The sequence below is a fragment of the Micromys minutus genome (genome assembly GCF_963924665.1).
Source record: "Micromys minutus genome assembly, chromosome: 1".
NCBI classification, from domain to species: Eukaryota; Metazoa; Chordata; class Mammalia; order Rodentia; family Muridae; genus Micromys; species Micromys minutus.
In genome coordinates this window covers 80841182-80860355 of record NC_137969.1, presented here as the reverse complement: position 1 = coordinate 80860355, position 19174 = coordinate 80841182, and the positions used below count along the sequence as shown (strand labels likewise).

At 40.4% G+C, this 19174-nt stretch overlaps 1 protein-coding gene across 2 annotated transcripts in view; it reads right to left on the bottom strand.

The window, feature by feature from the left end:
• TNN (tenascin N) overlaps nucleotides 1-19174 on the bottom strand; it is a gene marked incomplete at both ends in the record, with an annotated part of 55799 nt that overhangs the window by 27542 nt on the left and 9083 nt on the right. The window contains 6 exons of one of the 2 annotated variants that reach the window (XM_080920824.1): nucleotides 1731-1994; nucleotides 3923-4186; nucleotides 6107-6370; nucleotides 8781-9044; nucleotides 9753-10016; nucleotides 11541-11804. In XM_080920824.1, coding sequence (XP_080776950.1) covers nucleotides 1731-1994; nucleotides 3923-4186; nucleotides 6107-6370; nucleotides 8781-9044; nucleotides 9753-10016; nucleotides 11541-11804 — 1584 coding nt within the window. The remainder of the gene's footprint in view (nucleotides 1-1730; nucleotides 1995-3922; nucleotides 4187-6106; nucleotides 6371-8780; nucleotides 9045-9752; nucleotides 10017-11540; nucleotides 11805-19174) is intronic. The other variant, XM_080920825.1, reaches the window with a different exon arrangement.

Genomic DNA, 19174 nt, shown 5'->3' with positions numbered 1-19174 from the left:
CATAAGTGTGACTCTAGACTAGGTTATAAGATAAGACAATATTCCTTGATTCAAATCCCTCCTTTATCAGATGTCTATATGTCTTGGTGAAGTCAAAGATTTCACTGATTTGGAGATTTTAGTAAAACATGGGTGCTATCAACTCAGCAAATTTCTCTGAGGAAAGGAGGAAAGCTGTACTCCCTCCTAACAGGCACATAAAGTGGTATAAACACTACAGAAATATATAATATACTGAAAAATAAAGGTCCAAATAAGAGAGTGATCCAGAAATTCTACTTCAAGGCATATATGTCCTGGAAACAAACTAACACACAAATGCTATGGCACAATGCACATAGTGACAAATAGAAAAATTGTCATATGGCCATAAAATGAAACACTCACTAAAACAATGAGAATGATTCTGAGGAATACTGTTTCATGGAAAAAAAAGGTAAATTGAAGACCACATGAAATATGACATATATCTATAACAAATCAGGGAAGTCTCCTTGTAGAGTGGACAGAAGTTGATGCAGAAGCTGACAGCAGGTGACAGTTGAGAGAACAAACACCTGCTGGGGGCTCAGCCACAGATGTGACGTCTATATTACACACACCCTGGCTTGGGGACCATTGACAAAGAGGAGACAGTAAGACTGTAAGAGCCAGGATTGGAAAGGACCTGCACAAAAAACAGGGTATTGTGGACATGACCAGACCACTATAACCATGAACTCCCAGCAGCCCGAATGGGAGAGGGACTCTGCGAACCTGCCTCTTAGCTGAGGATCTATTGACAATTTGATGGGTTCTGGAAAAGGTGTTTAAGGTGTGGTAGGTCAACCACGGATGGCCTCACACCCATGATATATGGGTGGTATAGACTGGACTTCCTGGGTTATAAAGAAGAAGGAAGAGACAACAACCCAGTCTTGGGAGGAGGTGGGGAGATTGGAAAACAATAACAACGCATTGTGTGCATTATGAAATTATCTAGAGTTAATGGAAAGATAGTTTTGTTTTAAAAGATACATCCAGAGCAGAGCCATCTGTAGAGACAGGCAGCACTTGTTACTCAAGACTGCGGGGAGTGAGGAGGGGAAGCTGCAGGTTATGTCTCTGTGACAGTGGCAGCCATTCTGCAGTTCTGGGGCTATGTCAAGAAAATACGAAGTCCCCTGAACTGGACTCTTTGAGAGGGTGAGCTTAGTATGAAAGGGCATCTTGGGGGGCTGTACTTGATGAAAAGAAAACACAGATGGAAAAGCCTTAGAATTATCAGCTGTTCTTAGATATAATCAGCCACAGAATCTTCAGAGAAGAAACACTGTACTCAAGAAGGTTTCTTTTCTAAGCGAGCAGTGTCATTTTCTGTCCCAAAGAGAGCACAGAAAAAGTCATTTATTTTCATAAAGTATTTGGCTCATAGATCCTGGCATATGTTTTTTTCTTTTCAAAAGGATCATTTTGATACTGACCACAAAGGAAATACACATCTTGATGAACAGTGGGTGGGTACGTCAATCACCATTAACCTTCAAAGGACAGAAGAGGAGAAGACGGGGTCCTTACTTTGAACTAACATGTTAAGTAGCATGGAGGAGTAGTGTGGGTGTTATAAAAAAGTGTACCCCTCTGGTCTTCTACGGTCATTTATTTCTTCCAGGATCAGAGAAGGAATGGCAAGTATCCTCCCTAAGGCTTACCATGAAATATATCACATCCTCAGACTATGATGTTCATACCTGTGGGGGCCTTGGTGTTGGCCTTCCGGCTGTCCTGGGCCCCCTTCTGGGCCCACACATCAACCTTGTACTCCACACCTGGCCTCAGGCCCCTCAGGACTGTGCTGCTCTTATCCTTTGACACAGGGACCTCCTTGGTCTCTCCATCAGGAGAGGTGTAGCGAACCATGTACCTATCGATGTCAGCCTCCACTGGGTCCCAGGAGACACTAAGAGTGGTCTCTGTCACCTGGTCAGTCACCAGGTTTTTGGGGCCATCAATATCTAAAAGAGAAGGGGAAGATCATAAATACCAGTAACAGGCTCCAGAACATGAGACCATTTGGCCTGGGCTGGGAAAGTTTCCAGTTCTTAAGGTTTCCCCATATTATATATGCATTTCCAGTGTTACATGGACAGAGACCTTGTCTCCATAGACTACCTCAGAACCTCGGAGAGACAGCACAGGACAGTGGAATGTGCACTGCATTCAAAGGGACTGTGTTCTACCTTAAGAGGCAGAGCTGAGTGCCAGGGAGCCCCTTGGGTTCCAGTCAGCAGGCCAAGAAATTCATCCCATCTCTGCCATCAGCCTGGGTAACTGGGTAATAGCCTGACTAATTTTTCCATTTGTACATGTAGGCCCCGGTTAATAAATTATAAGAAATGTCAGAAATGTGTGAGTACTTGTGAAATGAAACCCATGAGGTATCAGCTATGTGACTTATAGAACTGAAGGATTCTCAGATTTGAGATGAAGATTTGGCATGGGCTGAATTGCCTCTGTCCTGTCTACCAATTTAGCCAATAGCTCTAATTACTAAGTAAGTGCACATACAAAATAATCACCACTTGTTGCTTGTAGAATCACATCTCAACTTTTTCCTAATAAATTAAAATTAGAATTGCCAAATGATTATGTAATTCCACTCTCAGTTATATAACTAAATAAGTGATGACATATGTTTGCAAAAAGTATATACAGTAGGATTGGAATATAACAAAGCATTGGCCTAGTATGGGCCAGTTCCTAGGTTCAATCCCCAGCATCTCAAACACACACACACACACACACACACACACACACACACACACACACACACACTATATCTATTCTGTATCTATATCTATCTCTATCTATATATATATATATATATATATATATATATATATATATACCTATACCTATGTCTATATATATAGAGAGAGAGATGTTTTTATAACATTATTCATCATAAACTTTTAAAAGTTAAAATAATCCAAATATCAAACAAGTAGCAAGCTGAAAATCTAATGTGCTCACGTGTACTATGAAATACTAATTAACATACATGATGTGTTACAATACAAAGAAACCTAAATGAATGAGATCTCACCAGAGGCCATTTAGATGATAAATCCAACATAAACAATGTCTAGAATGGAGAACTATAGGGACAGGCAGCCATTGTTAATAGTTAGTGATGTTGGAGACTGACTGGCAATGGCTGTTTGTCTGAGCTCAGTTCTTTATGGTGGTAAGAATACCGTAGTAATAGTTACAGGACTCAGTGAGTAGACTAAATTAATCATATCACACATAATAGAGGGTGAATTTCAAAATGTAATTATCTGCTAATACGGTTGCTCTCACAAAATGTGTAAGCAGAGATGAGAAGGCCTTACAATTACTAAATGTTGTATGAAATAGCAATAGTATGACCCCCAGAATGAAACACAGCATCAGGAGAGAATTTATCACTAAAAACATAACATCCTCTCCTTGCTCCAAAGTGATCGCAGTGAAAGCCCCTTTCCTAAAGCACTTACCTCTCCGATCCAACATACATCTCCTTTCTATCTCCTCACTAAAGAGAAATATTTTGAGATCAAACACAACAAGAAAACACAATTGGAAGAACACTGGGCAGAAGTCACCTGTTACTGTTGGTCATTTCCAGCATGAGATCAAACCCAGGCTCTTGATATTACTGAGTTATATCCACAGTTCATGGCTAACCTCTATAAGGCTGAAGTATAAGGCTAAACATAAGGTCCTTATTAAAAGGCATGGGTCAAAGGCACTTAGAGCCGGTACAAGCTGTACAAAAACAATGATCTGCCATCTTGAGTCTCTCAAAATCATTGATCTTCATAGCGGTGAAGAAAACCCAAACATAATTTTTCATCGGTGTAAGATGATAACTGTTACCTCCTCAAGGAGTGACCATTACCTGTTGGAGCCTTGGTGCTGGTCTTCCTGCTCTCCCGTGTCCCCTTCTGGGCCCACACATCGACCTGATAATCCACACCTGGTCTCATGCCTGTCAGGATGGTGCTTGTTTGGTCCTTCCCAACGAGAAATTCCCTGGTCTCTCCATCGGCAGAGGTGTAGCGCACAACATACCTGTCAATGTCAGCCTCTACTGGGTCCCAGGACACGGTGGCAGTGCTCTCTGTCACCTGTTCCGTCACCAGGTTTTGGGGGCTGTCAATTTCTAAAAGGAAAAGCTTGATCAATAACTGTTAGTAAAACTGAGTGTGATGTCTCATGTCTGTAGTCCTAGAACTCAGAAGGCTAAGGCCTGGAATCATGAGATCATGAATTTAAGATCAGTATAGACTGCCCAACAAGACTCTGTCTAAACCAGTGATTCTCAACTTGTGGATCACAACCCCTTTGGAGATTGAACAACCTTTCACAGGAGTCACCTAAGACCATCAGAAAACACAGATATTTGCATTACGATTCACAACAGTAACAAAACTGAAGTTATAAAGTAGCACCAAAAATAATTTTATGGTTGTAGGAATCATCATAACATGAGGAACTATGTTACAGGATTGCTGCATTAGGAAGGTTGAGAACTGGTCCAAATACATACATACATACATTCATGCACACGTATACATAGCACCCATGCACATACATGCAACAGGCATCATTAAGTCTGGGCTGAGCATTCATCCCTATTCTTACAGCTTCCCTCACCTCCTATACTGGTTGTTCAGTTGATTCATAGACAACAGTCTTATCTCCACAAATAGACTCTTGGATCTTCAAGGAAGTATCTCAGGACAGTGATAACATTCCCAGCCCAGTAGCCTTGGAGACTTCAACTTCTAACTAAAACTCAATCTCCTCAGCTAAAGAAGTGGATTTTAGATACACATACAGTGAGATGCTGCAGTATTCCTTGAGTACTTAATGAGTCAGACACTGTGAATCCTACTTTATGTGAAAAATGGAAGTCATGTACTTCACTAGATTGAGGGATCTCAACTATGAGTGGAAACTTGGACTCCTGCTCTACCAACACAATAAATTCTTCACAGGACAAAGCAAATGAAGAAATGTGCCCTTAGTTTTTGCTTGTGGGTATGTAAAAGGGCACAACCATTTTGGAGATTATTTGGCAGGAACTCAGGATTAAATACATAGGACTAACAATTGATTTATAATACGTCTACCTAAGAGAAATGAATGCTACAGTGTTATGATTCATGATGGTTAAAATGTGGGAACAAACCAAATAGCCACTAAAAAAATAGTAAACAAATGTGTATATCCATTCAAGGAAGTATTAATGTTAATAAAAAATGAATGTCAATATATGTTATAATACAGATGAATCTGAAAACTGTACTTTGTGAAAGTAATACATCATAAAATGCTACATGCTGTGTTAGTCCAGCTATTACAGCTGTCTAGAACAGATAAATCTAGGACAGCTGTTGCTGCTGATGGGAAGGGAAAGAGGACATGCAATGCACACTATGTTCCTCACTGTGATGAAAATGTTCTAAATAGTGCTAACAGTTGGGTGAAGTTGTCAAAATGCAACTGTACACTTTAAATTCTGAATTTTATATATACAAATATCTTCATAAGGCTGTTCTTCGCAGATGAAACAGAAACAGGAGAGCCTTGGAATTACCAACTACTGTTATGTATGATATGTATGTACTGCAACTCGAGGACTGTCGGAGTAGAACACACAATGTTCAAAAGAGAATCTACTCACTAACAGAACAATAAATTTTCTGGTTCCAAGGAAAGCCCAGGAAGTGTCCTTTCCCTAAAGCACTAAGCTCCTAGATTCTAAAGCATGTACTTTTTAATGTCATTTTATCTTCGAGATTAAATAATTCAGAGTTTGACAGTGATGGAAATACACAATTAGAAGAACAGTGTGTTGATGTGAACAATCACTAACCTTTGTAAGACCAAAGTATGAGTCCACATTTCTGGATTAAATGTAAAGGTCATCTGGGGATGGTATAAATGTTATAAAAAAGTGTACCCCTCTGGTCTTCTACAGTCATTGATTTCTTCCAGGATCAGAGAAGGAATGGCAAGTATCCTCCCTAAGGCTTACCATGAAATATATCACATCCTCAGACTATGATGTTCATACCTGTGGGGGCCTTGGTGTTGGCCTTCCGGCTGTCCTGGGCCCCCTTCTGGGCCCACACATCAACCTTGTACTCCACACCTGGCCTCAGGCCCCTCAGGACTGTGCTGCTCTTATCCTTTGACACAGGGACCTCCTTGGTCTCTCCATCAGGAGAGGTGTAGCGAACCATGTACCTATCGATGTCAGCCTCCACTGGGTCCCAGGAGACACTAAGAGTGGTCTCTGTCACCTGGTCAGTTACCAGGTTTTTGGGGCCATCAATATCTAAAAGAGAAGGGGAAGATCATAAATACCAGTAATAGGCTCCAGAACATGAGACCATTTGGCCTGGGCTGGGAAAGTTTCCAGTTCTTAAGGTTTCCCCATATTATATATGCATTTCCAGTGTTACATGGACAGAGACCTTGTCTCCATAGACTACCTCAGAACCTCGGAGAGACAGCACAGGACAGTGGAATGTGCACTGCATTCAAAGGGACTGTGTTCTACCTTAAGAGGCAGAGCTGAGTGCCAGGGAGCCGACCAAGAACTTCATCTCAGCTCTACTATCCTCCAAGTGTTGGTAGCAAGCTTCAGGCAACTCTAAGCCTGTCTCTAAGCTCTGCTTCCTCACCTCTAAAATTATATAAACTCTTCTATAGACTTTAGGTTCTTTGAGGTACTAATATTCAACATGGACATCTATTTTCAGCAATTATTAACTTTGTTTTAATACTTGGGCAAGTTGCTTTACTGTGTTCTGCATATGTAAAGTAGAAATTTTTTAGAGTTGTGTTTGTGTGTGTGTGTGTGTGATTAGCTCTATCAACTAAGATAAAAACAATGTTTACAGCTTCAGTACCACAGAATATTTGTTCTAAGATTCAAAATGTAATTAAAAATAAAAAACACCCAGCCCTTGTGCCTCAATTCCTTCTGCAGAGCTAACAAAAATGGAATATGGGAGATATTGATTCATATCTTGTAGAGATGTTACATCATAGTGTTACATCCTGTAAGTTAATAACATGCTATGACTGTTCTTAGCACCAGGTAGATACCCATACTTTCTACTCTCATTACTGTGATAAAAATCAATTCATTGACACTTTATAAATCCAAGAGATTATTGTCCTCCATACTACATAATTGAAAGTAAATGAAAATATATTTTATCAACAAACTAATAATATTTTCCTTTTTTAGGTAGTTCATTGCAAAAGCCATTTTGTTAAGGTCATTTGTTGAAAGGCTCTATTTCATATTTTGCTTTAGGCTATGACCTCGTGAAAATTGGTATCTAACTTCCCACCTGGAAGCCCACAAGTAAGGAGGGATTGATGGCTTTAGGATCCTTAGCTGACCAAGCATGTACAGATTATTAAGAAAATTGGAGAGACCAGTGTGTTAGGACTCAGAAGATGGAATTATTTGAAAAGACTTTGTATACCTTGGGTGAGGTCTGAACTTTAGTCTGTTTCCCTGGGATCCCAGGTAGAGCTTCTTCTGTTTGCTATAGAACAAAAGACCTCAGCAGGACTGATTAGCAATGTCTAAGACATTCTGATTGCTACAACTCAATGTAAGGGAGGGAGACACAGGGGTATGCTAAGCATTCTACACAAAAGGAGGAGCCCTGCAACAAAAAACTGCCCTGCTCAAATGTCAGCAGTGCTAAGGTTGAGAAGTCCTTTCTAAAACATGGGGAACAGTTTAGCAGGTGTTTGGCATGTGGCTAAAATTCTTTATCAGTGAGAAAATGGCAGGCTGCTCTTACAAAAAGCAAAAGGGGCTTCAGCATTTCCCACAGAGAGAGAATGGATGTGTGGTTCCCATGAACTGAATGTCAGTTAAGCAAAGTGCTTGGGGTTGTGTCAAGAGCTATCCTGGAAGACTAACTAGAGTAGTGACATCATCAGAGCAGTTTGGGGATCTTCAGCTAACCAAATTTGGTCAACCAACCACTAGAGGAAGGGTGTTAGGGGATTAGGAGGAAGGAGTGGGTAACAAGTCAGGATGGAAAATATTATAGTTAGCCAGCTAAAAGAACATGACATAAAATTCAAGGAGGAAAACAGAAGAAATGCAGAGCAATGCCCCTTCCCATGGCAAGCAGTTAGCGAGGAAGCAGCTGACTGCAAATGAAGGATGGACTCATACATGGAAATGGACATTTCATTACTAAAAAAACCAACATTGGAGGGACTAGACACTGGCTTGTTTGTAGATAACAAAACACTGCAATTATTTCTGCCTAAAACGTTCATCCAAAGGGCAGAAACAAGAACAAACTTCATTGGACGGCTCTAAACAAGTGAGGAATTTTTAAAAAGAAAAGTTGTTTGTGGATCACAACCTATAAGGCTGGCTTTCTCAGCCTGACAGTTACTTGTGCTTCCTTTGTATTTGCTTCTTGCCAAAGTAAAACACTTAGTTTTAATAACAAATATGGTTCACAGGCAAGAGGAGGCAAGCAGGGGAGGTTCTGTGAAGTAAGCATCAGTCATTAAAGACCACAATTTGGAGACTACAGTGTGAGACATGAATTGTAAGAGAAGAAGGTATACAATTCCCTAGGGAGCATCATCACCTCTAATCAACAAAATCATCCTGTCTGATGAAGTCAGAGGGGGGAAAACCAATTCAGACATCTCATGCACTTAGAAACAGCATAGCACAGTGCATGTTCCATTACCTGTGGGTGCCTTGGTGTTGGCCTTCCTGCTCTCCTGGGTCCCCTTCTGGGCCCATACATGGACCTTGTACTCCATGCCTGGCCTCAGGCCGGTCAGAACTGTACTGCTCTTCTCCTTAGGCACTGGAACCTCCCTGGTCTCTCCATCAGCAGAGGTGTAGCTCACCACATACCTGTCAATGTTGGCCTGAACAGGGTCCCAGGAGACACTGAGAGTGTTCTCTGTTACCTGGTCAGTCACCAAGTTTTTGGGGCTGTCAATGTCTGAAAGGAAAATGTTCAAAAAGTCAAAGCTATAACAATGGAAGCCACACCCCATTATCTTGTTTTTTATCTTCCAGCACAAGGTAATCGGTTACCACACCAAGTCTCTGCTGGGAGTCAAGGGATAAAGCAGTTTCTGAGTCTCAGTTTCAAAGTCAGGCTAGCTATATACACTCAACATCTTGGCTTTCAGCTCCCTAAACTGTAGAAGGAACAATATCTTCATAGTAGCATACGGTACACAAAGACAGCCAATTAAACACCTGCCACACTGTCAGGGTACCTAATTTACCATTGCATCAAGGGCTGCTACTCTGGTGAGCACTCTGAGCATACTGTCACAAGTATTTCCAAAACCAAACCCTCTACACACACAACCACTGAGTCTGCTAAAAGCATCACAACTATGCAATCTCGCTTTTCTCACAGAGGCCTGAGGCTGGCTGATTAGGTTAGGCTGGCTAGCCAGCGAGCCCCAGGAATCCACCCATGAGCCTCCCAAGAGCTGGAATCACATCTAGCTCTTCACACTGATGCTAAGGATCAGACTTAGAATGTGTAGCAAGCACTCCCCAAGCTGAGCTACCTCTCGCGCATCTAAACATTCCGGTTGCAGTCTCCAGTCTCAGATCCCAACCTGTGTACCATGAACACTCAAATCCATACATTCACACTTCATTCTAACTGTGCATATGTCTCTCTGCTTACCTGTGGGAGCCTTGGTGTTGGCCTTCTTGCTCTCTCGATCACCTTTCTCCGCCCACACGTAGACTTTGTATTCTACGCCTGGATTCAGGCCGGTGAGGACAGTGCTGCTCTGGTCCTTCCTCACTGGAACCTGCTTTGTCTCTCCATCCACAGAAGTGTAGCTTACCACGTACCTGTCAATGTCAGCCTCCACTGGGTCCCATGAGACACTAAGAGTGGTCTCTGTCACCTGGTCAGTCACCAGGTTTTCTGGGGGGTCAATATCTTTAAGGAAGATACAAAAGAGGAGGGTAAGGGTTAATACTCTCTAGTTCCTAAAAGGCCAAAGCCATAGCTGTAAAAAGAAGCAGGCTGAGCAAGCCATGAGGAGCAAGCCAGTAAGCAGCACTTCTTTGTGGCCACTGCATCAGCTCCTGCCTCCAGGATTCTCTGCTCGAGTTCCTGTTCTGATGTCCCTTGATAATGACTGTGATGTGAAAGTGTAAATTGAATAAACCTTTTCTTCTCCAACTTGATTTTGATCATGGTGTTTCATCACAGCAATAATGACCCTAACTAAGACATGTATGTAACTCTCCTCATATTCCCCATAGCACAGATACTCCTGAGTCATTTTATGAACCAGAAATTGACCCACCATCACTCAGATAATGAGTTATGGGGTTAAATTCTGAACCGTTAAGGATCTGAAACTGTATTCCTAATTACTGTGCATGCTTCTCTGAAGTTCTCAGTATCTGGGGACTGTACAGAGTTCCTATTAAGTGTTTTGGAAGAGCAGGTGGGTACCAATTAGACTGTTGTGAATTCAGGGAACACCAAAAGAGTGTTTAAACACAAAGATTGGCCATGCTATGTCCCAGTATGTCTCAGACCATCTGAAGGCCTGAGCTGAGCAGAGCAAGCAGATGCAGTTGGAGATCCTTATAATTCTAAACATGTAAGGGAAGAATCGTTGTGTTTGGAAAATGTTGATGAGGGATGTGAACCATTGTATGGTCTGAAAGAGAGCTCCTGACTGCATGCATGCAAACTACTTCTACACTACTGTAATCTGAGATAAGCATTCAAATTTATAGTTGGTCCAATGTCTTCAGTTTTCATTAAAAAGTAAAAATTACATTTTACTCTACTCCAAGATAGATGTGTATAAAATCCATCCCAAATAAATATGACTATTTCTATTAAATGGTCTTATAGCTCAGTCTGAGGTTAAAATGGGAAAAAAAAATCAGAAACGTGACATTTAAATTTTGCTTTGGGACAAAAATCTCAGCACTGAGCAGGGAAAGTAGATTCGAAGTCCCACCCTGAGGAGCCAACTGCAACCCACAGCTGCTGGTAAATAGGAGCCATTTCCCCATGGAGTGTCACCACAGAGAACAATCATGCTCCAAGCAGCTTCTATGCCCAGGAATCGAAGCCAATACAAACAAACTCCATGGTTTTTGTGAGCTTTGAATTATATTTTTAGTTTGTTTTGATTTTTGATGTTTTGGGTTTTTTGTTTTCTTTTATTATTTTTGCGGGGGCTTTTGGAGAGAGAGAGAACATGAAGTTGGGTGAGTGGAGAGGTAATATGGATCTGAGAGTAATTGGGAAAGGAAAAACAACATAATCAAATAAAATCAAAATATATTGTAGAAAGAATTTAAAAAATAATAAAGAACTTTTAAAATTGCTTTTGTAAATATTCTCCAGCCCCACCAATAAAAGAGCTGACGCCAAGTCAAAAACAACTTCCTCCTTACCCTGAGGAAACCTACCTAACTCCCATTCTCAAGTTACCTGTGAGGGCCTTGGTGTCTGCTTTCTTGCTGCCTTGGTTGCCCCTCTCAGCCCACACAAAGACTTTGTAGGCCTCTCCTGGCTTCAGGCCCGTGAGAACGGTGCTGCTCTGGTCCTTGGGTACTGCCTTCTCCTTGGTCTCCCCATCAGGGGAGATATAGCGCACCACATACTTGTCTATGTCAGCCCTCACTGGATTCCAAGAAACAGATGCTGTATCTTCTGTCACCTGGTTTGTGACCACATTGGTTGGTCCATCGATTTCTTCATACATAAGAAATAAAAATTAGAGAAACCAGTTGCCTGGTAAAAACCACAGTCACTTTAAAGTCTAGGTCAGTGTTTTCTCCACAATGCAAAGGGGGTCTCGCCTTCAACCATAACAGGTGAATATCTAGCCTCTGCCATAATCTTAAACTAAGAATAGGTCCCTGGTAGATTAAAAAACAAATCTGTTCCAGTTTCAGATTACTGACTACATTAGAGGAAACTCCATTAGGTGCAGCTGATAAGCAAACTAGAAACTCATCAACACTATCACTGACATAGTTTCTGTGAAATATAACTCTTTTAAGTCTACTTTAAGTACAGGTGGGATGCCTCTAAGTCTCTTTCAGGAGACCATTCAGCAACTATTCAAGAACAGTTATCCTTCTCTTCTCAGTTCCTCTGATATCAAAACAACTGAGCTAGTAGGCTATCTATATTTTCAAATTAAAATTTCTTGGCCAAGTATTCACCATCTATCTATACAATGTTTCTTTCTTCTCTCTTTCCCAAAATAAAAGTGCCAAAAATCTAACTTATTTACTTTACAACAATGTATATTACAGAGAATATGGTGGCTTTCAACAGTTATCAATAAATACAACATCCAGGAGTCTTTGTTGAGGTCATTGATGTTCAGAACAATTTGCCAACTGTCTCCTAGACACATACATGCTTCTCAATGACACATGCTATACCTGTGGCCTCAGGAAGCCCCCTATCTAGGAATCCTCAAATTCTGACAACACTAGGTTCCTGCCAAGCACACCAGCAGAAATTCCACTTCAGGAATTGTAGGATGAACCCTAGCATCTCTTAGCTTCTTTCAGTGACTTTTGCTGGTTTGTTTGTTTGTTTGTTTGTTTGGTTGGTTGGTTGGTTGGTTGGTTGGTTGATAGGTTTTATTTTATGCTTGGAGAGTTAAGAAAGTTCTTTAAAAATAGAATCTTATTACATAGCCCAGACTGGCTTGAACTCACAATCCTTATATCTCAGCTTTCTGAATCCTGGAATTAGAAACAAGTATCACCACATATACACATACCTCCCTGGTTGTGGTGGGACATGCCTGTAATCTCTGCACTTAGAAGCCTGAAGCAGAAGGATCTGGAGTTCAAGACCAACCTGGGCTGTGCGTGAAGTTTAACACCAGACTGAACCACTGAGAAAAGCCTTATCTAATATAAATATATATATATATATATATATATATATATATATATATATATTAGTAAACACATAAACAAAACTTTCAAGTGATTCTGACATACATCCAAGAATGAGGACTTCCATGTAAAGTCCCACCATCTCCATTCTATGCATGGTTAATAATGTCTTTAGACAACATTTATACTTATTAGTTTTACCTTCTTAAAGTTCCATTTATAATTAGTCTTTTGTCTAATATGCTCACTTTTCTGTCCATCTTCCTGACACTGGAGAATTTAGTAAGCAAGCCATCAATACATATTTGTCAAGCCCACTGATAAAGATGTCAAACAGAACAATGTTAAGACATGGCCCTAGAATGTCCTCTGTATACGGATCTACATCTTTTCAACTGAAAAAAACCACAGAACAACTTCTTGGCCTAAAGCAGCTAAATTCTTCTCCTCCACACACCCAATCTATTCTTGGGTCTCAGCCAAGGACCTTTTCAAAGAGAAGTTACAAATTCACATATTTTTTAACCTTAGCTACCATGCACCTTTATTAAACATAAAGGCAGTGTTTTATTTGCAAGAGAAGATGAAATGTGTTCCACTACCAGAAGTAGTTCATATTTCATTTAGTAAGTCAACTGCCATTTATTAAGCACACACCAAGGGTCATGGTGCTTTTGATACATTAGTTACCAAATCCCATGGTAAAAACACAAGGCATTCCCCAGGTGCCTCAGAAGTTAGGAACACTAATAAAGTCTTCCCCTCTTAGAACAGTAAGTACATGCTAGGCCCAGACAGGTTAGATAACTTCTATGAGATCAACAATAATAAATATTAGCAACTCTCACTTCACTAATAATCTTTGTCTACCTGAGGCTGAGGATTAAATTGAGTAGTTAAATTGTAGCCAGTTCTCCTGCTCTGATACAATATGCCTTGCACCTCAGGATAGAACTTCATTGTTTTTAAACAATCTTTTCAGAGATAATAGAGTTAAAATGGAGTCATTTGGGTAGATCCAATCCAATATGACTTGCATCTCCTCCATCTATGTAGACTAACCACTAACAACTGTGGGCGAGATAAAATATGCCCTGAAAGGTTACTGTAACCTGAAATAACAGTGGCCATAGATGAGAACTTGGGGTGAATGCTAAAGAGAGAAACATAGCCTTGGACTATTGGAGTGCTATCAATATCTCATGGGCAAAGGCAGTTCTGAGGAATGACAGGGGGGAAATCTGGATGCAGAAGCCTACAGAACCCCAGTGCCAAATTCAGGAGGCTCTAAGAGATTGTTCAGAAGAAGACACACACACAACAAAGAGGATTCCCTCTCTGACCCCTTCCCCCTTTCTGTATGGAAATAAAAAATGTTTCTGTGCTTGCTAGGGAGGATTTTGACGCCCCCAAGGCCACAACTCAGTCTGCACAATACTGATGAAAGGAGAAGAGAAGATTAAGGTCACAGAAAGTCCTGCTCTTGAAGGCCCTGACTCTCTCCCTCTCCAAAGTGACCCACCCACCTCTACAAAGTCCAGCATCCTAGCAATGCCTCTTATTCTGGCATCTTACCCCGGTCAGTACTTAGCCTGTAGCATCTGGGCACTCTATACAGGCCAGTGGATCAATAGGGACAGAATTGTCTATGTGCACTGAGAGATACAATCTGGCCAGTCCTGGAGCATGCATTCCCTCAGCAGCCTCAGAACAGTGAAGAGATGGAGTAGTTGCCAAGGGAAACCCTAAGCAAACCTCTAGAACTATTTGCCCTTCATTTGAAAAACACAAAGTTCATAAGTCACATAATCAAGCTAAAGACACTGTAGTTTCCCATTAGTTTTGCTGTATAAAACATTCAGTGTGTTGCTGTAATGCTAACCATTGCCTAGGTTGCTTTTCAAGAATTTGAGGAATGCTTTACTGGGAACACTGACTGCTTCTCTGATGAATGACTGAAATGGAACGGAGAGTCATGCTCTTTCTGCCTTCGGTCTATGCCTGTCTTCCTTTTTGCTTTAACCTTTGGGTCAGATTATACTCTGCTATGCGTGTAGATATGCTGATCATTTGAGAAATGCTTTGCCTAAAGTTATAATGCAAGGTTAACTTGATTTAGACCTTGCTAAGTTCCTCTCCTCCAGGCTTTAAAAAAAAAAAAAAACAAAACTATCAGATGCCACATGAAAACAAGAGATCATGGAGGCACCTGAGTTTCTTAAAGAGTTCTACTTGTTCAGAGAAAAAACAGGAGCACCTCTCTTCTTTGTTGGAGTGGGGTCTCTCTCCCTCACTGGTCTGGTCCTGTATCTGTAACTCCTCAACTCCCTAGCCCCCTGGGTGATTTTCAAGTAAATTCTTCCACATCCTCATCATCTTCAGTCGCTGAACAAAGCATTTCTTTCACTGTAGTACCATCTTCCTAACATTTGATTTCTGTGGGGTGAGTTTCCAGACCTGGGTTAGGGAACAGTAGAGCCCAAAGCTTAAATAAGTAAGTCTTGGTTATAAACAACAGGAAAGAAAAATCAATCTAGTTCTGTGTCTAGAACAGCTCTAGATCTAGAAGTTTAACCACAGAAGTGCAACTAGACACAGAACCAGACTAGAACTCTATGATTTCTGCCTCCTTTCCCAGCCCGTCATCCTCTCAACTCCTTAGCAGCATAGACTCCAAGGGGATCCTCACAGAGCTGTGATCCCAGATCATTTGCAGGGTGGAACAAAGATAGCAATCAGATACTGACATCAACATCGGGAATGAGGACCAGACCCCATGGATGGACCCCACACACTCACAAAATTGTATGAAGCCCACACTGCAAGACCAAAACCTCCCTGTCTGTCAGGAGGGGATGTGGGGAACATTAAGTCATTTTTCCATGCAACAAAATCTCCCAGTAGCTGCGATGGTGGGTCAAATTGTAGATAAACTGCAGCGGTAGCCTCATCACCCTGTCTACTTGAAAGCTTCCACAAGTATTAAAACTAATTCAGAGCGATAAACACTACTTTCTTACTCCAAAGTATTCTCAACTCTGTATAATCCCAAATCAGGACAGGGAGACAGAAAAACTTACTTACGGGGGTGGAAGAAGGGAAAGGTACAGTCACCACACACCCCTATTGCAAAAGACTGCTTTCAGGGAAACAGTGTCACTTTTCCTGAGAGATATATGAAACTAGAGTCTTAAAACAACTAATGAACCATGTTTAAGGACAAATTGTATCTGAATTGTTCATTATCTGTAAACCTAGGGGTTGGTTGGTTGGTTGGTTGATTGGTTGGTTTATTTAATTGTTTTTTTCAAAAAAGTTGTGAACAGAGTTTACAGTCAAGAGATCTTGGAATTTTTTTTAATCTAAGGTACAGCAATAATTTCTTTGGCCTTTTTGACTTAAACTTTTCTTCTTAGCACTCCCTTAGATTATTTGTAAACCTATAGAATATACTAATAAAACACCTTATAATCTTATTGACAGATAAAACAATTCAGAAATTAAAAATAAATAAATTAGAAAATTTTAATTCAATGTTTTAATTTTAGGTTTTAAATGTAAATACAGATCATGTTCTTTGACAAATCTGACCTCAAAATTCTTTGTAGATATTGTTAAGTACCTGTTATTCTGTGTCCCTTGAGAAGCTTATACCTATCCCTTGAGTATGCTCTACTGTTTCCTTAATAAAGACTAGTGTGCTTCATTGTTTTGTCCTCAGTGTTTCTTTCTGAAGCATAATTCAAGGCCCTGGTTGTAGGGGAAGGAGCAGAGGTCCTTAGAACTCCTCTAGCTGCATAGTTATCAGTGTGGAATCCCATCTCCTGTTGCCCATGATAATCCAATCTCTCTTATCTTTGTCAGTGTAGACTCAGTGTTAAGCACACTTGTATTTCTTCCCAAAATTTTATAAGTGTGTTCTTGGCTTCCTGCGTCCCACTCACATATCTTCGATTACTATTTAGCCCTGTTGCTAACAGTCAAAGGAACTTGTCCAACAACCTGGTCAGGGTTTTGTTTTGTTTTATTTTGTTTCTGTCTAGCAGCTGTAACAGCTCAATAATTCCTTTATTTGGAGACCCTTCAGTTTTAAGAGTTTTGTTTTAACAAGTTCCACTGGTTGACTTGTTAAATGGAAAATAACTGAATTACATTCTTCCTTTCCTGCGTATGCATATGTTGTTTTTAAATCCTGGTACTCTTTGCAAGAAACCAAACATTTTGAGAAAACAATTTTTATCTTCTAAATTAACCCATAGTCTCAACTAGATCTGGCCTGACCTCAGAAACTATAATATCTTTTTTTTTAGTAGTGCATACACTATAAATTTATTTGAAATCCAGTAAAGTATCTCATCCTGATGTTAGGATATAATTGACAATAAAAACACTTCTCAGATGCTAATAGTCTAGTTGGGATAATATACTTGAAAGGTTAACTACCAATTCAATGGCACATACAATTAATTGCTGTAAGAACTCAGAGGCTATGACATTTAATGTGACTATAAAAGGCTTTCGTCAAGAAGTAGAAGTTTTGTTACCAGGATTAGTTATGGTGTAGGCCAGTGAGGGTGGATCTTCCCGCCTGATCATGCTTTGGACTTTACATCCTGTTTCCCTTGGGTAACATTAGAAAGGGAAGCTTCACAATTAACCTCCTTGAGGTTTAAAATGACAGAAAAGATGGAGGTATCAGGGCTTCTCTAAATCCCATTAAGGGAAAGCATAGCACACTCCCCTGGTCAAAAGAATGGTAGCTGAGTTTCATCTCTTTTCCTAAGTGTTCTAGGTGGAGACTGACATTCTTATGGGCTGGAAAAATCAAAGAATGTTATTGTTTCTCCCCTAAACATTAATCCACCAGACCCCATAGATCTGGCCAAGAGTTTAACCCACAGGAATACTGATTCAACTGAACACATAAAGTGATAAGAGAAATGATTGCCTATCAGCCTCTGCCAAATCTCTGATCTCTGTCTGCTTTTTGAGTTTAGACTAAAAAAAAAAAAAAAAAAAAAAAAAAAAACTTTTCCTTTTTCATTCATTCATTCATTCTTTTTTTCTTTTTTTAAATTATTTTTAATACCAACCAATATCTGACATATATGGGCTTTCTCAGCATTCCTCGGAAGCACCTTCTACCATGCTTGCCAGAGTGCACTGCTGAATACACCAGCTCTCTTAGACCCAGACTTCAAAAGACTCTCTTCTTCTCCTCCATCCATCTCCTCCCATGGCTGTTGAGGTACAACTGGCCTCCCTATGGAGTCCTCCAGACTCTTCCTGAGCCCTTTAAATTCAGACCCTTCAGTTCGAATCTAATGGTCTTATAAGTAGGTACTGTTGGAAGTGAGTTGATTTGTATAACACCCAGTTGGTGTCTGATGGTGAATTGCTGGATATATGAAGAATAATCCAAATACACACACAAACACACACACACACACATTACACACATACAAACACACAAATGACCAACTGTTGTGTGTTGTGTTAATTGTCTAAGAGGAGAAAACATATTCATCTCTCAATAGAAAGATCAACTAGGAAGCAGTTTGCTTCTGTGGTTAAGCACCAAGGCTTAGAGGTGAGCAACCTTCTTTCAAACCCAGCCTTGCCATTTCCTGGCTGAATGATCTTGGCCTTCACTTTTTCAAGTATAAGTTTTCTTATGCATATGACCTAGAAATAATAGTAGTGGCTCATCTATAGACTGACTGTGATAACTAGAGGACAAAACTCATGAAAAATGCCGAGGGATTCTGCTGCCTGGCACATAGCAACCTTTCAATTGATCTATAACCTCTCAGTGAAGCCAGAGAGAAAGCTTCCGGAAGCAAGGGAAGTACTTATCATTTTCCGACTCACTCAAATGTCTCATCGGCCATTTAGGCAGACTTTCCAGTCCATCATGTCTGGATCATAAATTAAATTACAACTCTTCATTATAATTACCCAGATCTCTAACTCCAACCATTCAGCCTCATTACTATATCACCCTACCTTGACACTTCTAGGATTAAACTAAAAAGAACAAAACCACTCTTTAAAAAAAACTCAAAATTTAAAGATTTCTGTTTTGCAGGCTTCATTCACCAGCCTCTTCCAGGTCCCAATCTGTGTAGGCTGGAGCACGATTCTAAACGCAGGAGGTGTACAGTTCAATGTGCATTTACGTCTATGATGCTTTCAGGTTGC